This window comes from Pinus tabuliformis, chromosome 7 (genome assembly GCF_031772625.1).
Source record: "Pinus tabuliformis cultivar Carrire ecotype Pingquan chromosome 7, CPIR1, whole genome shotgun sequence".
Classification (NCBI taxonomy): Eukaryota; Viridiplantae; Streptophyta; class Pinopsida; order Pinales; family Pinaceae; genus Pinus; species Pinus tabuliformis.
In genome coordinates, this window is record NC_142293.1 from 90,034,560 (window position 1) to 90,059,055 (window position 24,496).

At 35.5% G+C, this 24,496-nt stretch overlaps 1 protein-coding gene across 1 annotated transcript; it reads right to left on the minus strand.

Moving 5' to 3' along the window:
• Positions 1-6,248: 6,248 nt before the first annotated feature.
• On the minus strand, positions 6,249-8,006 carry LOC149245409 (peroxidase 5-like). The gene is made up of 4 exons (XM_089455585.1): positions 7,625-8,006; positions 7,347-7,538; positions 7,091-7,256; positions 6,249-6,981 (listed from the first exon to the last, which is right to left on the minus strand). The coding sequence occupies exons 1-4, from the start codon at positions 7,868-7,870 to the stop codon at positions 6,563-6,565; spliced, it is 1,023 nt and encodes a 340-aa protein (XP_089311711.1). The 5' UTR covers positions 7,871-8,006; the 3' UTR covers positions 6,249-6,562.
• Between the last annotated feature and the right edge of the window lie 16,490 nt (positions 8,007-24,496).

The window sequence follows — 24,496 nt, forward strand, 5'->3', positions numbered from 1 at the left end:
GGACTTCATGATCTTTCCCTTCTTAAGCATCTTGACTCGAGTTAGAAATGCTTGAGACTGTTCGTCTGATCCAATTTCATATTTTACCTTTATCCTTGATTCTTCCAAGATGCATTGTTCCCACAAATCATCAAAGTGATTTGAATCTTTCTTAGAGTATATTATTGTGGCAAATCCACTCCATTCTAGTGGTAATGCATTTAATACACAAACGATCATTTTTGAATCAGAAATTATCTCTCCAAGTCCTAGCAAGTGATTTCTTAATTGAGAGATCTTCATAAATAAGGATTTCATGTCATCATCCTTTTATTTCTTCATCTTGTATATTTTATTCCACAAATACAATTTTTTTCCTGATGTACTCACAGAGTACAAGTTCACTAACTTGTCATATATAGTCTTGGAAGGTTTCAAATTTGCAACAAATGGAACAAGAGGATCCTTAACAGATTCAACAATGATCCTTTGTGCCCACACTTCCCCTTTCTTGTATTTTTCTAGATCCTAAGCTTTGTCTTTGCTAGGTTCAATGATTTCACCAGTTACATACTCCATCACCTCATGTTCAGTAAGTGTCATGTCAATTCTTTTCTTCTCGGCTAGGTAATTTGATGCTTCAATGAACTTATTGCTCTCCTTGAAAAAACAACCCATATGACTTATGGATTCAAACATAGAGTAATAATATGATACTTAATTCATAACCAATAATCTCCTCTTCCTTGATGATGTCTTCAACCTTTCTTGATGCCATCGAGACCTTTGAAGAAACTTCAATTATGTCCTTGAAATATGTTTCCTAAGATTCCTTCAACTACATCTTTAAAGAGTGATGAATGACACCAAGATCCTTTTGATTCATCCTTATTTCAAAGACCCTTTAGATAGATATCCTTTTCGTGAGAGACAATCTTTCTTGTAGTCTTCCTCTCAAGACTTATTTTGATGAGAGCTTGATGTACTATTGATATTCTTCAATGTATAAATCCTCCTTCCATATCATAGGTCTTCTAATTCCCTTCTTTCACAAATACTTCCCCTTGACAAGCAAAACCTTCTTTGTGTCCATAAGAGAATGTTTCCAATTGCCTTCTTGTTCACCTTAGCTCTGATACGATGTTGAAAAATTCAAAGTGGAATATTATTAATTCCAATATTCCTTAACCTTATCATTGCTTGTGAACTTAGATAATCTTGTTTTTGTTATTTAGTTAGATATTTGAATTAAACAAGTATCAAGAACAAAAAAATGACAATAGAGGACACACAAATTGGGCTCTTATCTAAGGAAAAACCCTTCCAAGGAGAAAACCAAGAACACTCTTCTCTTCTTATAGAATCTGCTTCAAATGAGACACAAAGACCCAAGTCTTGGATCAAGTCCTCCTCCAAGTACCAATTCATCCCTTCCATGCAAGTCCTTATCTTGATCTTTCTCTAACTAGCTCTAATATTGTAAGTTGGAATTGCCAGCTTCAAGCCTACAACTTTGACATGGAATCTTCAATACTACTTCTTTGACCTGCAACATCGGCCCTGTAACAGCTACAAAAACCATAATCTAGCTTCCTCTTGAGACCTTCCTTGAAAAATATTAATCCTTTCAAGGTGAACTAGATCAAGACAGAATATTCTTCCTTCTAGCAACAAGAGACTACAATTCGTCCTAATATAACTCAAATCTACAATTTTAGACCTTTTGGGAAGATACAAAAGCGCTTCTCATTTGCACGTGAGAGAGAGATAGAACCCAAGACAATAATTTTTGTCCTTCCTCTCTTCTTCTAAATCTTTCCTCTCTTCTTCTTCAGCTTCCCAGCTACAGAACATAATTCCTTCTGTAGCAGTCCAAAGTAAATATAAAGTTAATTTCCTAATTAAAAATCATAATCAAAAAAATAAGCACATACCTATATTACCTGTGATTGAAGTCTGCCAGATGACAACAAGGTTCTGGGGACGAATCTCCACCCAACCGTAGGCTCAATTGCACAAAGATTTGCTACAACTGGCCAGCCCCGAGCCCTCAATCAACGTACTACTGCCAGTGACTCCTATGTCTTAGAACCCCATTCTCCCAAGAGAATGAAAGATAAAATCTTAGAATGATGGAATGCAGGAATGCCTCTCATCTTCCTCACCATCTATTAAATAGAACAACATTGGAAGGGAACCACATGCACACACTCCATGTGTCTACATGCAACTTTCTTTTGATTTTTAGCTTTCTTGTTTTATTTTTTTACTTTTCTTTTGATTTTTAGCTTTTCTTGTTTTATTTCATTCTTTTTTATAGTTTTCTTGTTTTATTTCTATTTATACTTATTTAGAGTTTTAGTATGGTTATTACTATTTTTATTTTTATTATTTTTATTTATTTTCTTTGTATATATTTTAATATCATTTATTATTTGACATTTATGATTTATTATTTTTATTATTTATTATTAAGGGATTTATTTATTATTTCTATTATTAATTATTAATTATTTATTATTTTTATTATTATATTATTATTTATTATTCTTATTATTTATTATTTATTATTAAGGGGAGGGATATTACACCTTCTTGAGATCAAACTTGTGAGTGAGTGGATTTCAAATGAGTTCAAACTTCTCCTTTATATAGCATTTCCAAGGGGTTGAATTCCCTCCTTTAGGCCGAATTGACGCTGTCAAGGCTGACTTGTACTTTTATAATTTCCAAGACTTTCTAGACTCAAAAGTAATTATTTTTCAAATTACATTTTTCCTCGAAGGGTCTTATTAACATGATGTTGAATTATTTGACTCATTACAATAAATCCTAAGAGCTAACAAACCTTAGAAGCATGAAGAACACGATTCTACCTATAATACCGTCAATATGAGTCACCGAGGACCAACATGATGACTACAACATTGTTATTTGTTTCTTGAATGGAATTGAACATAGTCAATGGCATATGCAAGGAAAGTTGGTAAGTATTCAAAAAAGCAAGACAAGATCCAAGACCAGTTGGACTACCTTGCGGAGAGAATCTCCCATGTTAAGAAACATGTACAAAACTTTCCTCAATGCCCTCAAATATCGAGGATGGGTCTTGATATTCACAATCCAAGCCATTCCTCTAGGAATTAGTGTATGTTGGGTGCATCATGATCCTTTTTATCTTTTGGTTTATCTACGCTATTAATCAATCTAGGCCTTGTTCTGGGGTAATAATTATGGTAAGAGTGAGGCCAACAATATTTTAATTAATTGTAATTGTTATAATTCTACGAATTTATAGAAGACCTTGATTTACAAAAAAAGTGTAGAAAGGACATAACTACTTTTGAGATAGATCTCAACCTTTGATTTGTAAGAATATTATAGAATATATCATAAAGGTTAAATCAATACCATCCACATAATAATGATTTGTAATCAAATTAAAATTCTAGAAGTTTCATTCCAAAATAGACATCCATCTTGGGTTAATAATAGAAAGGGAAATTTAAGGGGCTAACATTTGTAAATGGGTTAATCTTCCATGTAAAAAAATCATCAATTTCTAATTTTTTTAAACGATTAGCCCAAATTTTATAGGATAATATTATTTTACCTTGAAAGTCACCAAAGTTTTATATAAACTATAGAATCTTTAGAAATGTTTAAAAATTTTACAAAAATACCAAGAAACATTTTATAGTGTGCATAGTAGCTTATTAGTTACTAGACTAAGTGACCATGAATGCATGATGGGAGGTTTGTCATGGAAAAGGTGGTAATGTATGTGTTGTTAAATGTGTATGTAGTTATACATACAAAGTTGTAACTACTCCCTCTCACCCCCTTATGCTTTCTCACGTTGAGGAAGGTGTTACTTCTTGTTTAACTTGATCCCCAATGTCTGTTATGAAGGTGGGGTTACCAAAATATGTCATTTTCACAAGTTTTTATAGTTAAATTATGATAACACCATTATATTAGCTCATTGATATCTTTCAAACAATACCAATTTTACCTCGATCCAAGTCATGTATCAAAAGTTATGGTAATTTGTAACTCGGTCTAAAAAAGGGCACATTAATAAATTTGCCACATGGTCATGTAACTCTAATATGTCATCTTAATGGGATCCGCCATAATGGTCCACATCATGATGCTTGATGGAATCACCACTTAAAAATTTCTAAATTAAACAAAGATGAGGGGGTAGTCGGTGGTGAGTGATGGGCAATGGACAAGTTTGATGATGGAAACACGGTTGGGTAGGTTGTTCTTCCACCAACTTTCTAGATGTGTTATAATATGTGATGGTTGCAATGGCAAGCGATGGGTGGTGGGTGGCATAAACCCTCTAGCACTCGAAGTTCCACCTATAACCCACTCTCTCTAGTCTTAAATCTACTTTGATTGGTACTTGGTCATTATTTAAATATTTCCTAAGTTGCAAGTTACGATCGATGGCTAATGGCCAGCCTTCATGACATGATTCCGTTGGGGATTAGTTCCACCACTATTTGCTCGATATTAGTCTTGCGAGCATAGGAAAGAAGCTAATCTCTCCTATTTCTGATAAGCTAATCTCTCCTATTTCTTATCAGTCCTGATAATGTGGGTGCATATAAGATACGAGTTGGATTTATAAAGTAAGAAGGTGACTACCACTCCTTGCCTAACTATACAAAGTCTTAATGCATAATATGGCCCAAGGCCTCTCCAACAAAAAGCACAGTAGTGACTCACTCACTGTTATTGGATAAATTGTTCTTGCAGACAACATCGATCTCCCTAGATTTGATACCTATATTTACAAAAAAAAATTAGAAATAAAAATATAAAGCTTTCCTTAAGTCCATTGCAATCAAATCTTAGATAAAAACACCAATGAAAGGAGTGAGATAAGTGAGTCGTACTTTTTTATCATAGTTTGTCCTCGCTAGTTACTCAAAATGATGTATCTTTGAGCCTTGTCTTCAGTGCTCACAAAGAAAACACTTGTAGAAAACATAAACAAACAATAATAAAATAAAATCTAATCCAAATATGATTTTCCAGGAATTATATTTATATGATCAAGGAAATGTATACCGAAAATCATCAAACATAGACAATGATTATGGGAAATGAACATATAATTGTATTATCACAAGAAAATGGTTACAAATTGATGCCTTCTCACTATAGATTCCCCTTCCATCTATTCCTCATCTCAACACCTTTCTTCAAAAGCTTTAGGATCATAAGTTGGATACTTTAGTAGAGTTTCAATGAGAATTTAAGAGCCAAAGTATTTATGAAATCAACGAAGATCCCTCTCTCAATTAATTATAATCGTATTTGTAGGCTTAAAGGAGTCTCAAAAGAGGAGGTCAAGATTTAGTCATATAAGGGATGCGAGTTAGATCTAAATTAATCAAGATAGATGTAATCCACGAGGCTTATCTTGTAGAAACTTCTTGCTCCTTTTATGTTTTCCTCTGTAAAGGAAATGTCACATCTTGTAAACAAGCAACTTGTGACAGTGTTGCACTAAAATTTATGCAACATGTGATATTAAACCTAATTAGAGAATCTAATTTAATATGGATGTAGATTTTTGAGAATATGGCCACAACAGGCAGGTCCTCAACATGTTTAATCTTCTAGTTTACCTAAGTTGAATCAAGTTTGAGCCCTTTAGTCGATGATGCACCCTTGAGACACAATGACCTATATACTTGATCTCTTGCAAATTGAATCGTCTTCATCATTCTTAGGATGGCCATTAATTTCTTTGAGCTAGGAACTATTATTGAGAGTGAATGGTTTTGCTACATTCTATTCAATGTTATAGATGGAATTAGACAGTTTATCTTCTTCATGGATCCTATGATGTTTAATTTCAACCCATACATAGTTGCATAAAAGGGTTTTAAAGATATTATAGGAACCATATATAGTCCAAATTGCTGATGGTAAAGTGATTAATGGAGCCTTGATTACTAGGGTGGGCCACAAATGAAATTATGAATGGCTTCTTTTCCTAAAGTACTTAAGATTGTCCGAAATTAAAATTATTTTTTTATATTGGGATATAAACGACACGACCATAATCGGTATCAGCCTTAACTAGCAGCGCCAATCTTGATATCGATTTTAGATACATGAAAAAATTGCAAGAAAAGAAAAACCGAAAAACGGTGGATAAATTAAAACAAGAATCTTCTATGTAAAGTAATTCGGCCATAAAATGTTAATTTCATAAACCCAAAGTGCGAAGTAGAGTAAGTCAATTTTTATAACATTGCATTGGTTTTACAGTACTGCTCGTATATTTGCGAGCTTCGTGGAAACCCTTATAGACTTCAAACCAGAATACTCCAATGTTTCATTTGAAGAAGATTTCTCGGCGTTGCTTGTGTTATTCTAAGCGAGATCCCAAATCAAATGGAATATTAAACAAATGGAAATAAGACATTTTATAAAACAAAAAATACTTATGAACTCGGGTGAAATTGCACCCTACTTGGAATAAAAACATAAGATAATTGGAATATATCATAGTTGGGTTTGCCTTCACAGTTGCTGTGCTTCCGTTTGAGTTTAATTAGTTGACAATCCGGCAATTTTTCCTGATCTCCCCCTGCGACCCTGTCAACACACCTATCTCACCCATCTTCACCATTGCCCTTCCAAATTTCTTCCTCCATATGGACGGGTATTTGGAGTTGATCTTCACCATTCTGACTGTCGATGGAGTCGACATCAACGTCTGATCAGAGGTCAACACTCCACGTTTCACTTGAAGATCAATGTAATATTTCTCATCTAAACGTCTGGGTGTCAATGAATCCAAATGCACGGTTGGATCAGAATTTGAATTAGAAGTAGGGATTGGGCATTTGGCTTTCAGTGACAAAGCGAATCGAGGGTCCATACTGGGATCCTGATGACCTGTTCCACTGAAATTGTAAAGCCTGTTTTCGCTGAATGAAGAGCAATGAGAAACCCCGATAGAGTGCGCCCCTGAAAATATATATTAAATTATGTTAAAATACGATTGACGATGGGATATCGTACGTTCAGTTCAATCAAATATATATTTGGATTATTGTTAATCAGTAGCTGTAGCTACCTGAGAGAGTGACCATGTCTTCCACTGACAAAAATTTTGCAGCGAAATTTTGTGTGAGTTGGTTCACATTGAATTGTGGAGCAGGAATGTTCCCTGGGATGTCTGATGCTCGAGAAATCCTTCCGTCTCTTCGTCCCGCTGGCACTTCCCAAATTAATCCGCCAGCCTGCGCTAGCCAATATACGGAAATATGAATATAAAGATATAGTTACAATATCACAGAGCGAGAAATAGAGGGTATGAGTAGGTTAATTACTTGGTGGGCGCTATCTCTTGCAGCAAAGGCAAGGATGTCAGCGCATGAGACCACGTTCGGGCATTTGTCTTCCAAAATAGACTTTGCTTCATCAATTATTTCGAACCCATGGAGGCTCGGTTTGTTCGCGGGTGATTCCTTCTCTGCTTGATTTCCTGCTGTAGAATCGATCAGTATTGATCCATCGCAACCCTGCAACCATCAATGAGCAGATTATCGCATGAAATTGATATATACCACTACATATATGATATGTAATTATAAGAATGTACACTTACTCTGACGAAGCAGTCATGAAAATGCATCCTGATGAGAGCAGGTGCAACGCCAGGATTTGCTGTCACGGCTTTGGCCACAGCTGCACCTACAATCGCTTCCGCCTCTGGGCACCTATCGCGGTAGTAACCCACCTTTAACCCATTCGCATTCGTTACTATCACAAGAGCAGAAGACACTGCTACCATTAACATTGCAATATTAACTAAATTAAGCAGACAGCGATTATCAATTGATCGATAGTCCATTTGGAATGATGCAGTTGAGTCAATTAAAGATGAAGTAACAGATTATTGGGGGATCGATTGACTGGCAAATTGCGTGTTTCCACTCCGTGTATTGTGGGAGGCTGAATATGGAAGCAAAGAAGCAAACAATCTTTTGCGTAAGCTGATAAACACTTGATGTTAGGGGACAATATAGTGGTGCCATAGTATTTAAAGGCATGTCACCTTGGAGCGTAAGTGGATGCGGGTGAATGGCGATGGCAAAATTGACCGGGATATAGCGACACATGTACATTGACCAAGAAACATGATGGCCAGTGGAACAATTCAATTCAACCTTTCTCGCTTGCCGGGCTTCGTCGAAAGATGCAAGGAGGGATTTAAAAATTAACACAACTGGCGGGCAACTCGGAGGATGACGCAATTTCTTGTTTCCCGTATCTCACCAAATACATCGAAGGCGCCGGCAGAGAATGAGTTTGAATAAGACGGCATCGCTATCACCAAATACATCGAGGCGCCGGCGGAGAATTAGTTTGATAATGAATGTAGGCGCCAAATTAATGAGGCGACATTAATGATAGTGTAATAAAAAATTAATTTCATCATGAAGCTCTTCCCAGCATCAAAAAAACATCACGTTTTACGTGTTATATATATATATCTATATATTAATATATTTAATTTAAATTTAATTGAATTGAATGCATAAATTCAATTTTCATTTTCATTTTCACATCGTTATATTGAAATTGCAATTTTGTATAACAAAACATCCATTATAATAACAATACCATACGATTACCTATGACCCACACTTTTAATACATGATTTTTATAATAAAATAATAATACTTGCGGCGCCCACGAATTTATGAGAGATTGTTATAATTTTGATGATAGAGATTGATCCCAGCATTATATCCATATCCGCGTGCTGACTCTCACAACTTTGCTTACCTCTTCACAAATATTTTAAAGCTAACATTATCCAAATGCATGCGAAAGGGGATGTTCATGTAGATCGGAATCGTTATATTCGTAGGAAATATATCATTTATGAAATATATATACATCTTATCATTTTATATAATTAAGGATTACTGAGTCATTAATGCAAAGATTTTAATAATTTATTGATAGGTTGAGTTTTATTAATTTACTATTAATTTAATTAAATTATAATGTTTAATTTTGAAAAATAATTAATTAATTTTCAAGACTATTAAAAAAAATTAAATTAAATGTTTGATTAGATTATAATTTGAAGGTTTTATGGCATTTTTGTATAAAATAATGGCATATGGATAATTGCTTGACATATTTTATCTTAAATTTATGGATATGGTTGCAATATTCATATTTGATTTTTAGATAATCATATAGTGCTTTTTTATTCTTAAGCTTTACACCAAAAAATCTAAAAATAAAATCCTTGAAAATAGCTCATACTTAGATAAATAACATATTTATGACATGTGTCTTCCCACCACAATTTAAGCAATTATTTCGATAAAAAATGGATAGGAATAAGATGTAAATAAATATACTTACAAAGAGTTACTTCCCACCATTATATGTGCTTACTTCAACACTTATATAGGAGTAAAATTGTAAATGTGTAGGTTTACTAGTGGCTACTACCTACCAAAATTTATGCAATTCTTTGTGCACGTGCAAGCTATTAATTTATCCACTTAATATATCAATTTATTAGTTCCTTTGTATTTGATTTTCCTAGTGACCACTATTAATTAGCATTGAGCAATGTACATTATATTTTTAATGCAATTTTCCCAAAAAGTCATTTCTAACTTGGGACTAAGCTTCCCTACAATACTTGTTTTTTAATAGGTTTTGTTACAATAGTATGGGTTAATATTATGGATTATCAATATCATATGTCGATAAAATCACAACTCATTTTATATCACACTAGTTTATATATATATAATGGTAGAAGGGGCATAACTACCTTTGAGATAAATCAAAATATTTGATATGAAAGAGTATATTTATTAATAAAAAATTTATTTTATTAAATCTAATTTTTTGGGCTATAAATCTGTATTCTATTTTTCCTCTAGTTTTTTTTGGGCTATAAATCTGTATTCTATTTGTTTTCCTTGATATGAATTAAAAGATTTTTTTTGACTTAAAAGGGAAAAAAAATATCGCTATGATTTCCTAACATGATCGAAAAAATAATAATTTTGGCTGCCACATATAAATGTACAAGGAAAAATAAAATAGCTACATCATCTATAATGTAAAATAGTAGGATTTTAGTAAGAGGATGTGCTGTCCACTGTCCACGTAGTTTCGCTGATTCTTCCTTTCGGCTGTTGTCACTTCCACCTATTGATTTCTCCGTTTGTTTGGTTGCGACTCCGCAGGAGGAGTGTCGGACTTCGACTCAACTATGGTCAAAGATTATAGTCATACATTCTGAAAAGGAATGTGTTTACCTACATACCATTCTGAAACGCGTAGTCTAACGAGGTTGCAGAGTTGTCGGACCAGAAAGTTATGGAAATTCTAATTATATTTAGAGAAAATTCGGCGAGTTGTTTTGTAAATCCAAGTTATAGTTGTTAAATTTCGAAATTTTAGGCGTTTTAGACGTTTTTGATGGTGCTGAATCTATTTCCATCATCAAAAACATGATTCATGTTGAAATGTAATTCCAACTGCAGCGACATTTATTGCAAAAAACTGCCATCAGCTCCCCACACCGCCTTTCAACGAACACCGGTAATTTTCGGAGGGCAGTGATCACAGTTATCAGCTGCTACGTGTCCTGCGTAGTTTTGGAAAAACCAGTTCCCCGGCGCGTAAACTTCAGCAGAAAAGGCCGCGCGATATTACCAACAGTCGTCCGATTAAAGTGGACCAGATCTACAGTTTTGGTAGCGACAACATGTTGTTTGTTTACTACAATGTACATTGAAGTACGTTGATTGAAAAGCCGTATCCAGTTCGTTGACTGTACCTTCGTTCCAGAAATTAATATAACACCATGCTGAAGTAATTAAGGAAATTTATTATGGTTGGTAGATTTTAGGTGAAGTCTTCAATTTTATTTTTATTCATGGGACATGTAATATGTAATGTCTTTTTTTTTGTAACATATGCAATGTAATACGCATAGCAGTGCGAAGAAGGAGGGAACAGGGCAGCGTGGAATCACAATTTTTATTGTGGAGAATATGTAAAATGTAATGTGCAGTAGCGTGAGTGTAAGGAGTAAAAATTTTACACACAGCAGTGTAAAATTTGAAAGCAGAAACAGAGTGTTTCAGCAGTGTTAGTTTTTGGAAAAACGGAGCATTTTTCCTCTGTTTATTTGTTTGGAATTATCAGAAATTCCCAACATGGTATTAGAGCTTGTCTAGGCTCTTTGAAGGTGTCAAAGAAGCTGAAGGAAGGATTTCTTGTTGCAGCAGCTTCTCCAGCAGAGTGAAGACTCAGTCAAGAAATAATCCAAGGTATTTCTCAAGTCAGTTTTTGTGTTACTGTTGAGGACAATTAGCTATTTTAAATACACAGTCAAGTATTTTGAAGCATAGTTAAGAGTGCAAGAATGGCTGGAGCCAGCACTAGCATGGGTATCTGTAATACCCAGCTCCCATAATTTAATGGAAAAAACTATGACTATTGGGCAATAACTATGAAAGCTTTGCTTGCTTCCCAAGACTTATGGGAATTTGTTGAAGATAGTTTTGAAGAACCAGCAGATGAAAATGAGTTTAATAACTTAACTCAGGCAGAGAAAGATCTGTTGAAGAGCAGTAAGAAGAAGGATTCTAAGACTCGCTACTTTTTGTATCAAGCAGTGCATGAGAGTGTGTTTCCAAGGATAACAGCAGCCAAGAGATCCAAAGAAGCATGGGAAACTCTCAAGATAGCCTATCAAGGCATGGAGAAAGTGAAGACATCAAAACTACAGTTGTTGAGGAGATATTTTGAGACTCTCTACATGAAGGAGTCAGATAATATTGACTCATTCTTCACACATGTGATTGGTCTGGTCACACAGATAAGGTCTCATGGAGAGATTCTTGAAGAAAGGAGGATTGTGGAGAAACTATTGAGGATCCTACCCTTAAGGTTTGATGTGATTGTCACCACCATAGAAGAAACAAAGGATCTCACAAACTTCTCAGTTGATGAACTACATGCATCACTGATAACACATGAGCAAAGATTGAGTAGAAATGAAAACTCATATCTAGAACATTCCTTTAAGACTTAGATGTTCTTTGGAAGAGGAAGAGGTCAAGGCAGAGGAAACAAGAGAGGAAGAGGCAGAGGCCAAAACAGAGGTGGAAGAAACAGTACAGCAAATGCTCAAGGAAGAGGCAGCAATCCAAATCAGAACCAAGGCTACGACAACAACCAACAAAGTGGACAACATCATGCTCAAGGACAAATGTATGATAAATCCAATGTCCAATGTCACTATTGTAAAAAATATGGGCATTATGCAAATGAATGTAGGAAGAAGCAGCATGATATGAGTAATAAAACTAATGCAAAATTCACTAGAGAAAATATCAGCCAAGATAAATTGTTTTTAGCCTGTAATATGAATGAAGAAAAGAGTGAAGATATATGGTTTCTAGACTCCGGTTGCAGTAACCATATGACATGAAACATAGCCCTGCTTTCTATGTTAGATCAGAGTGTGAAGTCACAAGTCACACTAGGGACTATTAATAAATTTTCTGTTATGGGAAAAGGAGAAGTAAATGTCTTAACAAAGAAAGGTGAAAGAAAACCATAGCAGATGTTTATTATGTTCTTGGAATGAAATGTAACCTCTTAAGTATTGGACAGCTTGTTCAAAATGGGTACAATGTTTTCTTTGTGGATGATGTATGCACCATCATGGATAAAACACCCAGCAAACAATGTATTGCTGAAGTGAAGATGACAAGGAACAGGATGTTCCCTCTCAGGATGAAAGCAGATTTAAAAAATGGAGAAGAAATAGCAACAGTGACATAAGAGGCTTTCCAAAGCGAACCAAAGGATGAAAATTGGTTGTGGCACTTGAGATTTGGACATCTCAACTTTGGAGGTCTTAACTTGTTGAGTAGAAAATGAATGGTAAGAGGATTACCATTGATAGAGAAACCAGACAGCCTTTGTGAAGGTTGTATCTTCGGGAAACAACACAGAGAAAGTTTTCCATCTGGGAAAAGCATAAGGGAAAAAGCACCCTTAGAGATTGTCCACTCAGATTTATGTGGACCGATGCAAACTCCATCACTTGCAGGCAGCCACTATATTCTGAAATTTATTGATGATTTTACTGGAAAAACTTGGGTTTATTTCCTGAAGAACAAAAGTGAAGTGTTTGAAAGATTTTGCAATTTCAAAGCACTTGTAGAAAACCAAAGTGGGCTGCATATCAAAGTTCTAAGAACTGATAGAGGAGGTGAGTATATCTCCAAAGAATTTCTACGTTTCTGTAGAGAAAATGGAATTCATAAGCAATTTACCACTAGGTATACTCCGCAGCAAAATGGAGTTGCCGAAAGGAAGAATAGGACAATCGTGGATATGGTAAGGAGTATGTTAAAGGTAAAGAATTTGCCAAATGATTATTGGGCTGAAGCTGTACACTGTGCAGCGTACATTTTGAATAGATGCCCTACAAAAGCAGTCATAAATAGGGTGCCGGAAGAAGCATGGAGTGGGACAAAGCAAGGAGTCACCCACATGAAAGTTTTTGGATGTGTGGCTTATGCAAACATTCCAGATCAACTAAGGAAGAAGTTGGACAACAAAGGGGAGACATGTATTTTCATTGGATACAGTGAGGAATCCAAAGCTTACAAGTTGTATAACCCATCCACCAAGAAGCTTATTGTGAGTAGAGATGTTCAGTTCATTGAGGAGGAAGCTTGGGATGGGAGCATAGAGAAAACAGTGAATGTTAAAAACTCTTTGTCACAGGATGAAGATGATGAGGAGATGGCTGAAATACATCCCCAAACAGTAGCACCAACGCAAGGGCATCAAGAGACACCCTTGAGGAGAAATGAAAGTGCTTCTCCAAGCACACCACAAGGAGGAATTTCAAGTGCTTCTTCAAGTACTTGTACACCAATTGAAAGAGGTAAAAAGTTCAGAAATTTAAGAGACATTTATGAACAAGAAGCAGCAAATGAAGGTATGAACTCTTTGTTTGCTTTATATTGTCATGTTGATGACCCTATTCATTTCAAAGAAGCAATTAAGGGTAGGAAATGGATAGAAGCTATGGATGAGGAGATCAATGCCATAGAAAGAATCAAGACATGGGATTTAGTTGAACTACCAAAAGGAAAGGAAGTCATTGGAGTTAAATGGGTCTACAAGACCAAGAGTAATGCTGAAGGCAAAATAGAAAGACACAAGGTAAGACTGGTTGTTAAAGGATATAAGCAGCAGTATGGGAGAGACTATGAGGAAACTTTTGCACTGGTTGCTAGAATGGAAACAGTGAGAGCAGTGATGTCCATAGCAGCACAAAACAAGTGGACAATTTACCAAATGGACGTGAAGTTAACATTCCTAAATGGAGTGTAATGGAAGAGGTTTACATTGAACAACCTCCAGGCTATGAAAATAAAGGCCAAGAGCACAAAGTGTGCAGATTGAAGAAAGCTCTTTATGGGCTGAAGCAAGCACCAAGAGTGTCGTATAGTAGGATAGATTCCTATCTACTGGAAAATAGATTTGAAAAGTGTGAGGGAGAACCCACTCTCTACATCAAAGAAAAGGATGGTAAAATACTAATTGTTGTGTTATATGTTGATGATGTTATTTTCACAGGTAATGATGATTTCCTTATTGAAAATTTCAAAACAGTCATGAAAGAAGAATTTGAAATGATTGACATGAGTTTGCTGAGATACTTCTTAGGAACAGAAGTAGAACAAAATGGAAATGGGATTTTTATCTCACAGGCAAAATATGTTAATAAAGTGTTGGAAAGATTTAATATGCAGGAGAGCAAAGCAGAAATCACTCCCACAATGGTGGGATTAAAACTCAGCAAAGAGGACAACAACAAGGATTTTGATCCTAGTTTGTACAAGAGCATAGTTGGCAGCTTCATGTATTTGACTGCAACTAGGCCGGATATAATGTATGCTGTTAGTTTGATTTCCAGATTCATGAAAAGGCCAAAAGAAGCACATTGGCCGGCAGCAAAAAGGATTCTGAGGTATGTTAAAGGTACAAAAAGGTTTGGGATTTTATATACTACTTCAGAATGTTCAGATTTAATTGGATACATTGATAGTGATTGGGCCGGAAGTGTAGCTGATCGAAAAAGCACATCCGGTTATGTTTTTCACATGGGTTCAGGAGCCATTTCATGGGCTTCTAAAAAACAGCCTATTGTAGCATTGTCTACAGCAGAGGCAGAATATGTGGCAGCTACAACAACAACATGTCAAGCAGTTTGGATGAGAAGGATGTTAAGGAGTTTATACCAAGAGAAAACAAAAGGAACTGTGATTTTTTGTGACAATAATTCAGCTATTGCATTATCCAAGAATGCTTTGTTTCATAAGAGAACGAAACACATTGACACAAAGTTTCATTACATCAGGGAATTGGTAAACAATGGCGAAATTGCTTTAGTACACTGCAGAACTCAAGAGCAGATTGCAGACATTCTGACCAAACCATTGTGGCAGAAAATTTTTGAGTTTTTGAGGAAAGGTCTGGGTATGATTGATAAACCAGTAGTTGAAATTAAAGGGGAGTGTTGAAATGTAATTCCAACTGCAGCAGCATTTATTGCAGAAAACCACTGTCAGGTCCCCGCACCGCCTTTCAACGAACACCGGTAATTTTCGGAGGGCAGCGATCACAGTTATCAGCTGCCACGTGTCCTGAGTAGTTTTGGAAAAACCATTTCCCCGGCGCGTAAACTTCAGCAGAAAAGGCCGCGCGATATTACCAACAGTCGTCCGATTAAAGTGGACTAGATCTACAGTTTTGGTAGCGGCAGCATGTTGTTTGTTTACTGCAATGTACATTGAAGTACGCTGATTGAAAAGCCGTATCCAGTTCGCTGACTGTACCTTCGTTCCAGAAATTAATATAACACCATGCTGAAGTAATTAAGGAAATTTACTGTGGTTGGTAGATTTTAGGTGAAGTCTTTAATTTTATTTTTATTCACGGGACATGTAATATGTAATGTCTTTTTTTTGTTACATATGCAATGTAATACGCATAGTAGTGCGAAGAAGGAGGGAACAGGGCAGCGTGGAATCACAATTTTTATTGTGGAGAATATGTAAAATGTAATGTGCAGCAGCGTGAGTGTAAGGAGTAAAAATTTTACACACAACAGTGTAAAATTTGAAAGCAAAAACAGAGTGTTTCAACAGTGTTAGTTTTTGGAGAAACAGAGTAAATTCTTGTTGGAACTGAAGCGTTCCGGTTGTAATCCCTCTGATAGAGGAAGATTTCTTTTATGTAACAGTTGTTTTCTATTAATGAATACAAGTTTTTTTTGGTGTGAAAAACTCTGTCTTCAACAAACAATTTTTTATTTTTATTTTTATTTTTTTTATTTTTTTATTTTATTTTTTATTTTTTATTTATTTTTAGTTTACTGGGTTAAAACAGAGCATTTTTCCTCTATTTGTTTGTTTGGAATTATTAGAAATTCCCAACAATTCAAACACTTTCTCTACAATATTTTTTGAAAAAAAAATTCTTGACCACTTTTAACTGTCTACACAATTCCTCAGCCTCATCAAACCACATTGTTTAGATTATAGTTAAAACCATTACTCTTGACTGAATATTTTACAAATTCTAGCCCCGCGCATCACTGTGAGAATAAATTTTGGGTATTTTGCGCGTGGGTCCGCTAATAATTCCTGCGCAGTTGCGTGGGCCTTTTCGTCAGTCACATGCATCTATCAACTTCCGAGGTTTCTGTATAGACTCACCTCCGTTGGCCTGCTACCTGGCTGTTTCTCACGTTTTGGCTGCAGATCATCATCTCTTGTCCCCACCGCTTGTTGTGGCCTCCTTTTGTTTCTAAAAGGGTGGGCCCAATTAATCGAGTACCCAGAAAATTTAAAAAAACAACTTCCCTGAAATTAAAATTCTTTTATGATCGGGAGAAGCCACACGACTATAATCGGGATCGGCCTTCACTTGTAGCACATTCGATATTGATTCAAAACATAAATGGTATCTAGAGGTGTAAAGGAACACATAAATGGTAAAGGGTGTAAAGGAATCCGGTAAAGGAATCCGGATAAGAGTAGAAAGGAGAATGTGGAAATAAACTCAAATATATAGATAATAAAATATGATCAAATTTTTTTAGATATTTTTTAAAGAAAATTAAATTTAAGAATAAAGTTATATTAGTATAAATTTCTCAGAACAATGGTAATGGAAAATAGAGAAAGAAAATGTGCAACTTTGGAAAATGTAGTTAACTTGTTGTTCTGATAGCAATTTATAATTTTGGCCACATGATGTAAGTTGAGTCATTGAAAGTAAGGCACAATAGCACCCATCAGGGTTCGTAGCCTCTTACATCATGTGGATGTTTGCCAAGAAAGTGCATCTATGAACCCACAGAGGGAGGTTGTTGTTCAATGAAAGCCATCACGGTCATTAATTATTGTCTGGTGGTCCGAGACTAAATCAAATTGAATCCGCGACCTATGGCCTCCCCATTGGCAACATGCCTTGGGTGGATGTCTCAAGCTAAAGAGGTAAGATCCTTGAAGGTACACTGTTGTCTGGGGTAATGCATCACACAACATCACAACGCGCTGATTTGAGGGCTTCCATCTTGCATTTTGGAGCTGCCAACCATTCCAATCTCAAGAAAACTACCAAACTTGTCTCTGCATTTTTGGGTACAAAATTCTTTCAAAGCCATTGATGATGGGCAATGTTATTAGGCAGTTTATTTCAATTTCATGAGAAAGAGAGTTGCATTCTCTTAGTGGAACATATATCGAACTGATTTGCAGAAAGGTCTTCCTCAGACAATCATGAACTGATTTGCAGAAAGGTCTTCCTCAGACAATCATGCTCGAGTATGAACACATTTATTAGAAATGACCTCTGAATTACGAAAACATTGTTTTCAGGTCTAGACATTGTCACATCCATGGTGATTAAGACACTTCCCACACAAGGAGTTGTGAATGTAATGAATTTATTGCATCAGAAAGCAAGCTACAAGATGAAAGTTTTCATAGAGGTAAATAGGATAAGTACATCTAGAATGGAAGCTCTGGCTAGGCCGTCAAACAACTGCTCGAATAGTCAAAATTATTCCAAAGAGAGACTATTGAAGACATGCTATCCTCAAGTATAGACAAATTTTTATCACTTTCAGAAATTCCAAGAAATTTTAGACTGTACACCTGAGCAAAGAAGAAAATTAGAGATGTTGAAGGAAAAGAACAAAAAATTCAAAAAGAAAATGGTAACAATAATGAGAAAAAAGCATCCCCTTCAAAAGGGAGCAGGCATCCCAAAAAGTAGAAAAGGAGGGGAGCCTAGATAGTCTGTGCTATAATTATTCAACTTGAGCCCTAACAAGTTTGAATAAAGTTCTCTGTAAAAGTTAAAATTGAGATAATGATCACAACTCTTTTGGTTTGCAAAGTAGCCATACCACCTTACCAGTTGTTTTCACTTCCAAAACAAAAGGAAGAGAGGATTTTTTTTCCTTCCATTTGAAAAACGTGATTTTGATCTCGAAGCATAAGTCAAGAATAAAAATACAGATTTTATCTCAATGATCCACACAGGCATAAGTGAAAATGCACATATACAAACAGATACATACATGCTCATGTACACATATATTAGAAATGTTACTTTATCGAGAAGCATGCATCAATAAAATTTGTAAAATCAGATGTACAACGTTTTATAGGCATGGATAAAGGAAGTGATGGAAATGAACTAAGTTATACCCATGGCAATGAAAAGTCGGCAACTTTCTCATCTTCTGCATCAGTGAAGAGTACCTAATTGGCAATAGCTATAGATGGTGGCTTCTGAGGAAATAAGGTAGTGTTAAATAGTAGATTAAACCTTTGCACAACTTTTACTATGTCCTTCGTAACAAGAGCCACAAATTTTTGTGTACTCTCCACCAATGCAACAACCATTGTTTGCTTTTTGTTGTGGTTGAGAGGATGAAACCACACCCTTAGCTAACTTCTAAGCTTGTAAACCTAGATCACCCAGAACAGAAATGAGTGGAAATTCCACATGTCACATCATGTAATCCCATACAACTGACCCAAGCACTAAAGAGTTTAAGGCATTGTTCAAATTAAGAGGAAAAAGGTGATGGTATGATAAATATTTATAATAAAGCACTATATGTATATGGTATTTTTATAGTAGTTGCAAAAGAAGAGTTTGAGTTTGACCCAAATACCAGTTGCAACATCAATTAATAAATCTTTGACAATGCCAACTGGAGCTACATCTAGACTTGAAAATATTGGCCCAAAAACCATAGGAACCCATCCTGACTCCATAACATTTGCAGCAGAATCTCCTCCAGTTGTGCCAATATTTTCAGAGCAATTTCTAGGAGTAATCCCTCTATAGGAAGATGGGAAGCTGACATCATTTGCAAGAGATGAAGCAGTTACTATGTTGCTTCGACGAGAGGATTTTGTATTCTGACATGTATTTTGAGCTTTAGAAGTTTCCAGAGGATGATTTCTCTTAATAAAATGATCTGACAACATTGGCATCGACTGCAATTGGACATTCTCTGATACAAAGGGATGAACATATGGACAACAACAAAAAAATCTGGAAATGGAGTTTTCTTCCATGACAATACTTCATCATGTTTATCAACAAACTCAAGCGACATATTTCAAGCCTCTTAACGAATCTGCTGCCAAGGAAGACAAAAAAAAACAAAGAGAAAAGACTTGAATAAGGAGTTGAACATCCTCATAGATCAAATAGTGTAGTTTCCCAATCTGATGGGTCGTAAATCCATTTATATGATTTGTTTTCTCAATGTGAAATCCATCATGGGATGTTTGGTCAAACATGATAATTTTTCCTTCTGGATAGAAAGATCATGTCAGTGAATTTGTTGTCAAAGTAAGCAAAGGAAGAAATGGTGCCTTTTCAAGCTCGAGAAGCCTATCTCTAGTTTGGAAGGAATTTCTTTGATGGCTGATTTTTCTCATCTCTGGCCTGCAAAAAGTCTCCAAGTGCTTTCTTTACCTGCCATTTCCAAAACCTCTTTCATCAACACTTTCCAATGCCTTCTCAATTTCAATCTTAAAGTCTACATCATTATCCTCATTGTCATCATCCTCATCTTCCTTATTATGTGCCACTTTATCATTTCCCTTTGAATTTCCCATCGGAGCAGCTAAGAATTTCATCTATTCTTTCTCATCATCAACATTTTGAAAATAGTCATCTTCATATGATTCTTGAAGAAATGTCTCCAGTTCATCAAGCGACAAATCAAGCAAAGAGCATTGTTCATCAAGTGACAAATCAACCAAAGAGCATTGTGCATGAGTTCACTTAAATATTAAATATTCAACATCTTCATCACCAGTTTGGCATCTTCATCTTTCAGTAATACACTTTCTTGGACTCTTCAGATCTGGTAAAGCATCCATGGTCTGACCGAACAACACTTCTTCTGCTATTTCAGCTAATTTCCTCGCACTTTCATCTGATCCAGAGCTGGCATAGCCGTTACTGTCAATAACTTGACCACTTTCACACTTATGTGCATGTACCTCACTTCAAGAGGGTGAGAAGGCGGGTGATCTTTACTATTTTATTTTAGAGGGATTCCAAATCGAGTTGTGGCAATGACAATGAGATACCAACCAAAAATAACAAATATTTTAGCAAAACGTCAACCACCTAATGCTTAATGTAGGTATATTTCTGTCCACATGGAAAGATATATGGCTTAAATCTCTTTCGAAAATTAGTGGCCTTCAATATCAAATATAAGATGTGTCCTTCACAGAGATATGGGTGCACTGGAAGCATAGGTAGGGTGGCTAATTCACCACATTTTTTGTGTGCAGTGTGTGATTCTTCCCATTTACTGAAGTCATATTTCCGGAAGGAAAACAAAATTTTGTTTTTGTTCATTTCAGCTACAACATGATTCAGCATAATTTCTATTCGCTTCATGACTGAACTGATGGTCAAAAGTAGAGAGTGGAAACATGATATTGTATTGATCACCAGTGACCACATATCATGGAATAATAACATGGGAAGACAAAATATGAAATGGAAATGTAGTTATAGAATTTTGGTTTTTCTTAAGCCCTTAGATAAAAGTCTTGTTCTCCAAAATAAAATTAAGGGATTCCGACTGATTATGGAACTCAGTTTAACATGCTCTTCTTGCCTGGGTTGAAAGAGGGAGCAAAAAAGATATCTATTATTCATATATATATATATAATATCTTTCTTTATATATATATATATATATATATATATATATATATATATATATATATATTAATTAATTAAAAAAATTAAGAAAAAAGCAAGAATGACCTAAGTCAAGATCTTTTAATTTATAGAGGAAGTATATTGTCGAAAATGATGTACCAAATGCTATAAAATAGTCTCAAATATGAAGTTATGCTATGGCCCATGATTACATTTAAGAGATATCAATGGGTAACAACATGCACCAGCAAACTATGAAGAAGAGGATGAAGAAATCAGTAAAGATATCTTATATACTGAAACAATTCTTCAATAAAATAGGATTTCACTTTGAGTTCGTAGTTGGTCAACATAATGGATGATCATGGTCCTTGTTTTAGAGAGAAAGTATATTAGGTTATGTGCTTAATAATGCAAAATAGTCTAAAACATAAACTACGTTATGGACAATGGTTACAAAAGAGTGACAAAAAGAGAATAATATGCACCAGCAAACTGTGAAGAAGAGGATTGTAGTGTATGTTGAATTCAGTGTTAAAGAGAATCAACTTGAGCTCATAGTTGAACAAAAAAAGGATGAGCATGAAAAGGGGTTTCCTTCCACTAGGAAAAAGTTGTTGGATACCACAATAGAATATCATATTTGGGATTAGCTTGGATTGTTATATGAAGACAAATTTCTCAATTTGTTTTTGAAATAAATCTTCCTTTGAATATTTATAAAGCATGATATACAAGGGCTTTGACGAAAAAAGGTTGGACTGCACATGCAACCACAATAACTAACCCATACAAAGTCATCAGGCCACAAAAGAGGGCCACACTTAACATAAAATCTTAATCTAAACAACACTAAGAAAGCAAAGCCAAAACACTGGGGAATTAATCTCCATAATGTTTGCCTTCTTTTACTTGTCGCTTCTTTATTTGTCCTAATCCACCTATGGTGAGAAGCATAGACATCAATGATCATCAATTGTCTATTTCCAATTTCAAGAGATTGAGATGCGTCATCTTGATCAAAAGAATATGGGTCATGCTTCCATTTACCAAAACCAAAGTGGAACCCATCACATCTAAGGACCATGAAGAAAGCTGCTAAGAATCAGAGGTGATGCCCCTTCCTTGGGAGAGGTGGTAGGGGACATTGGCATTCCCAGAAAGTTAAAGAGGAATAGGTTCCGAGGTAGTTGTACATGTATCGCCTGGAGTATTTTCACAAGGCTTGGACCAGTCCACCCAATCAGTAGTATTTTCTGAATTTTTCCACAAAGAATGGCTCTGAAGAGATGCTTTATATCTCTTCTGGTCCTTTGCATTTGGGCAAGAAATCACAATGTGTCCATGTTCAAAGGGTCGTCGCCACCAGAATGAAATATGTTCATAATTCACAACTTGTGCCCAATGGTGATGACCATATTGCAGCACATTTGATCCAACATCCTTGTGCTCATCTCAACATAGACACTATATGAGAGAAAGTAGTTACAAATTTCACGTCGAATGTTTTTGCACAGACCGAAAATGTTTCCAAGAATATCGCCAATGGCTTCCTAGGATTTGAGGCTCCAAAACTCCAAGAGAAGCTTTGACAAAAGAACCCAAAGGATCTAGGATTTGGGGTTCCAATATCTGAGTTACTTATAACATATTTGTGAACTTATGGATAATCACTTCCATTGTGAGAACTGAATACTTTTATAAGTTTTTATGACTTCTCTAAGAATTCATGGGTTTACTTTATGAGGAAGAAAAGTGATGCTTGAAAAATTTAACATCTTTGTTGTCTTATTGGAAAGAAACTAAGGTGAAGTCAAAAGAAGATTAAGGCTTGACAATGGTGGTGAGTATTGCTCCCAAGAGGTTGAGGCATTTTTCAAATCTTGGGGAATTGCATGCTTGAAGACAACTCATGGTCTCGAGCAAGATGGCCATGCCAAGAGACGAAATTAGACCTTGATAAAAAAAATGCCTAAAGCATGAGAGAGAATTATAGCTTATGCAAAGGATTTTGAGCTAAAGGAGTTGCCACAACTAATTACATTGTCTCAGGAAAGATGGCCATGCTAAGAGACCAAATCAGACCTAGATAAAAAATGCATGAAGCATGAGAGAATGCTAACTTAAGAAAAGGATTTTGAGATGAAGAAGTTGCTACAACTAACTATTTGATTAATATGTCACCAAGTTCAATTTTGGGTGACATGGCACTAAAGGAATTAGGAGTGGAAAGAAGCCCTCTCTTGCACATCTTAGGTTTTTGAAGTGTGAAACATGCATGTATGTGGCTGAGGTGGATAAGACAAAACTTGACAATCTATCTTAAGCAAAGGATTTTGAGCTAAAGTAGTTGCTGCAACTAATTATTTGATTAATATGTCACCAAGTTCAATTTCGGGTGACATGACACTAGAGGAAGTTGAAGTTAAAAGAAGCCCTCTCTTGCACATCTTAGGTTTTTGAAGTGTGAAACATGCATGTATGTGGCTAAGGTGGATAAGACAATATTTGAAAACATATTGGTCAACTGCCTTGACCCTTTATTGGCTATTTAGAAGGAGTACAAATCCACCACCGTTAATAGCAATGTAACCCCTAGCAGATCAAAAGCTGCAAGTTGTCATTTTCATCTGAACATCGACATACCTAAAACAATGCTTACAACCAAGATGTGCTTTTTGAGGAGGAGAAATATTGTGGAGATCAACATCAAGAATCCATTACAAAACAAAAGTATAACCTGTGGTGATTCCATATGAGCATAGATGACTAGCCGCAATAGATCTCGAATGTGGAAATTCTGGAGGAAAAAGATTAAATTCATCTTCTTTTTGCATTCCAACGAGAGGAAAAACAATCATCAATGACAATTCAAAATGTGCATGCTACGCATGATCAACCAAATTGGGGGTAGAGTTTGAGGAACCTTCTTAAGTGAATGGGGCCTAAGTGATATGGCTACGAGGCATCTAATTTTAGTGCTTTTTCTTTATTTTCCATGGTTGATGAGGCAAAAATTTTCAAAGAGGCTCTTAGTGGAGATGAAGCTTCTTATTGGAAGCAATTCATGGATGAAGAAAAAAATACCATGGAACATAACCAAACCTAGCATTTTCAAGAGTTTCCCAAAGGAAGGAAGGCCAATAGATGAAAATGAGTGTTTAAGGAGAAGTAT

Excerpts from the sequence above, each read along its gene's own strand:
- LOC149245409 (XM_089455585.1), bottom strand. The coding sequence starts at position 7,870 with ATGGACTATCGATCAATTGATAATCGCTGTCTGCTTAATTTAGTTAAT. Across the intron at positions 7,539-7,624 it reads TTCATGACTGCTTCGTCAGA|GGTTGCGATGGATCAATACT; the intron begins GTAAGTGTACAT and ends TGATGGTTGCAG. Across the intron at positions 6,982-7,090 it reads AGACATGGTCACTCTCTCAG|GGGCGCACTCTATCGGGGTT; the intron begins GTAGCTACAGCT and ends ATATATTTTCAG.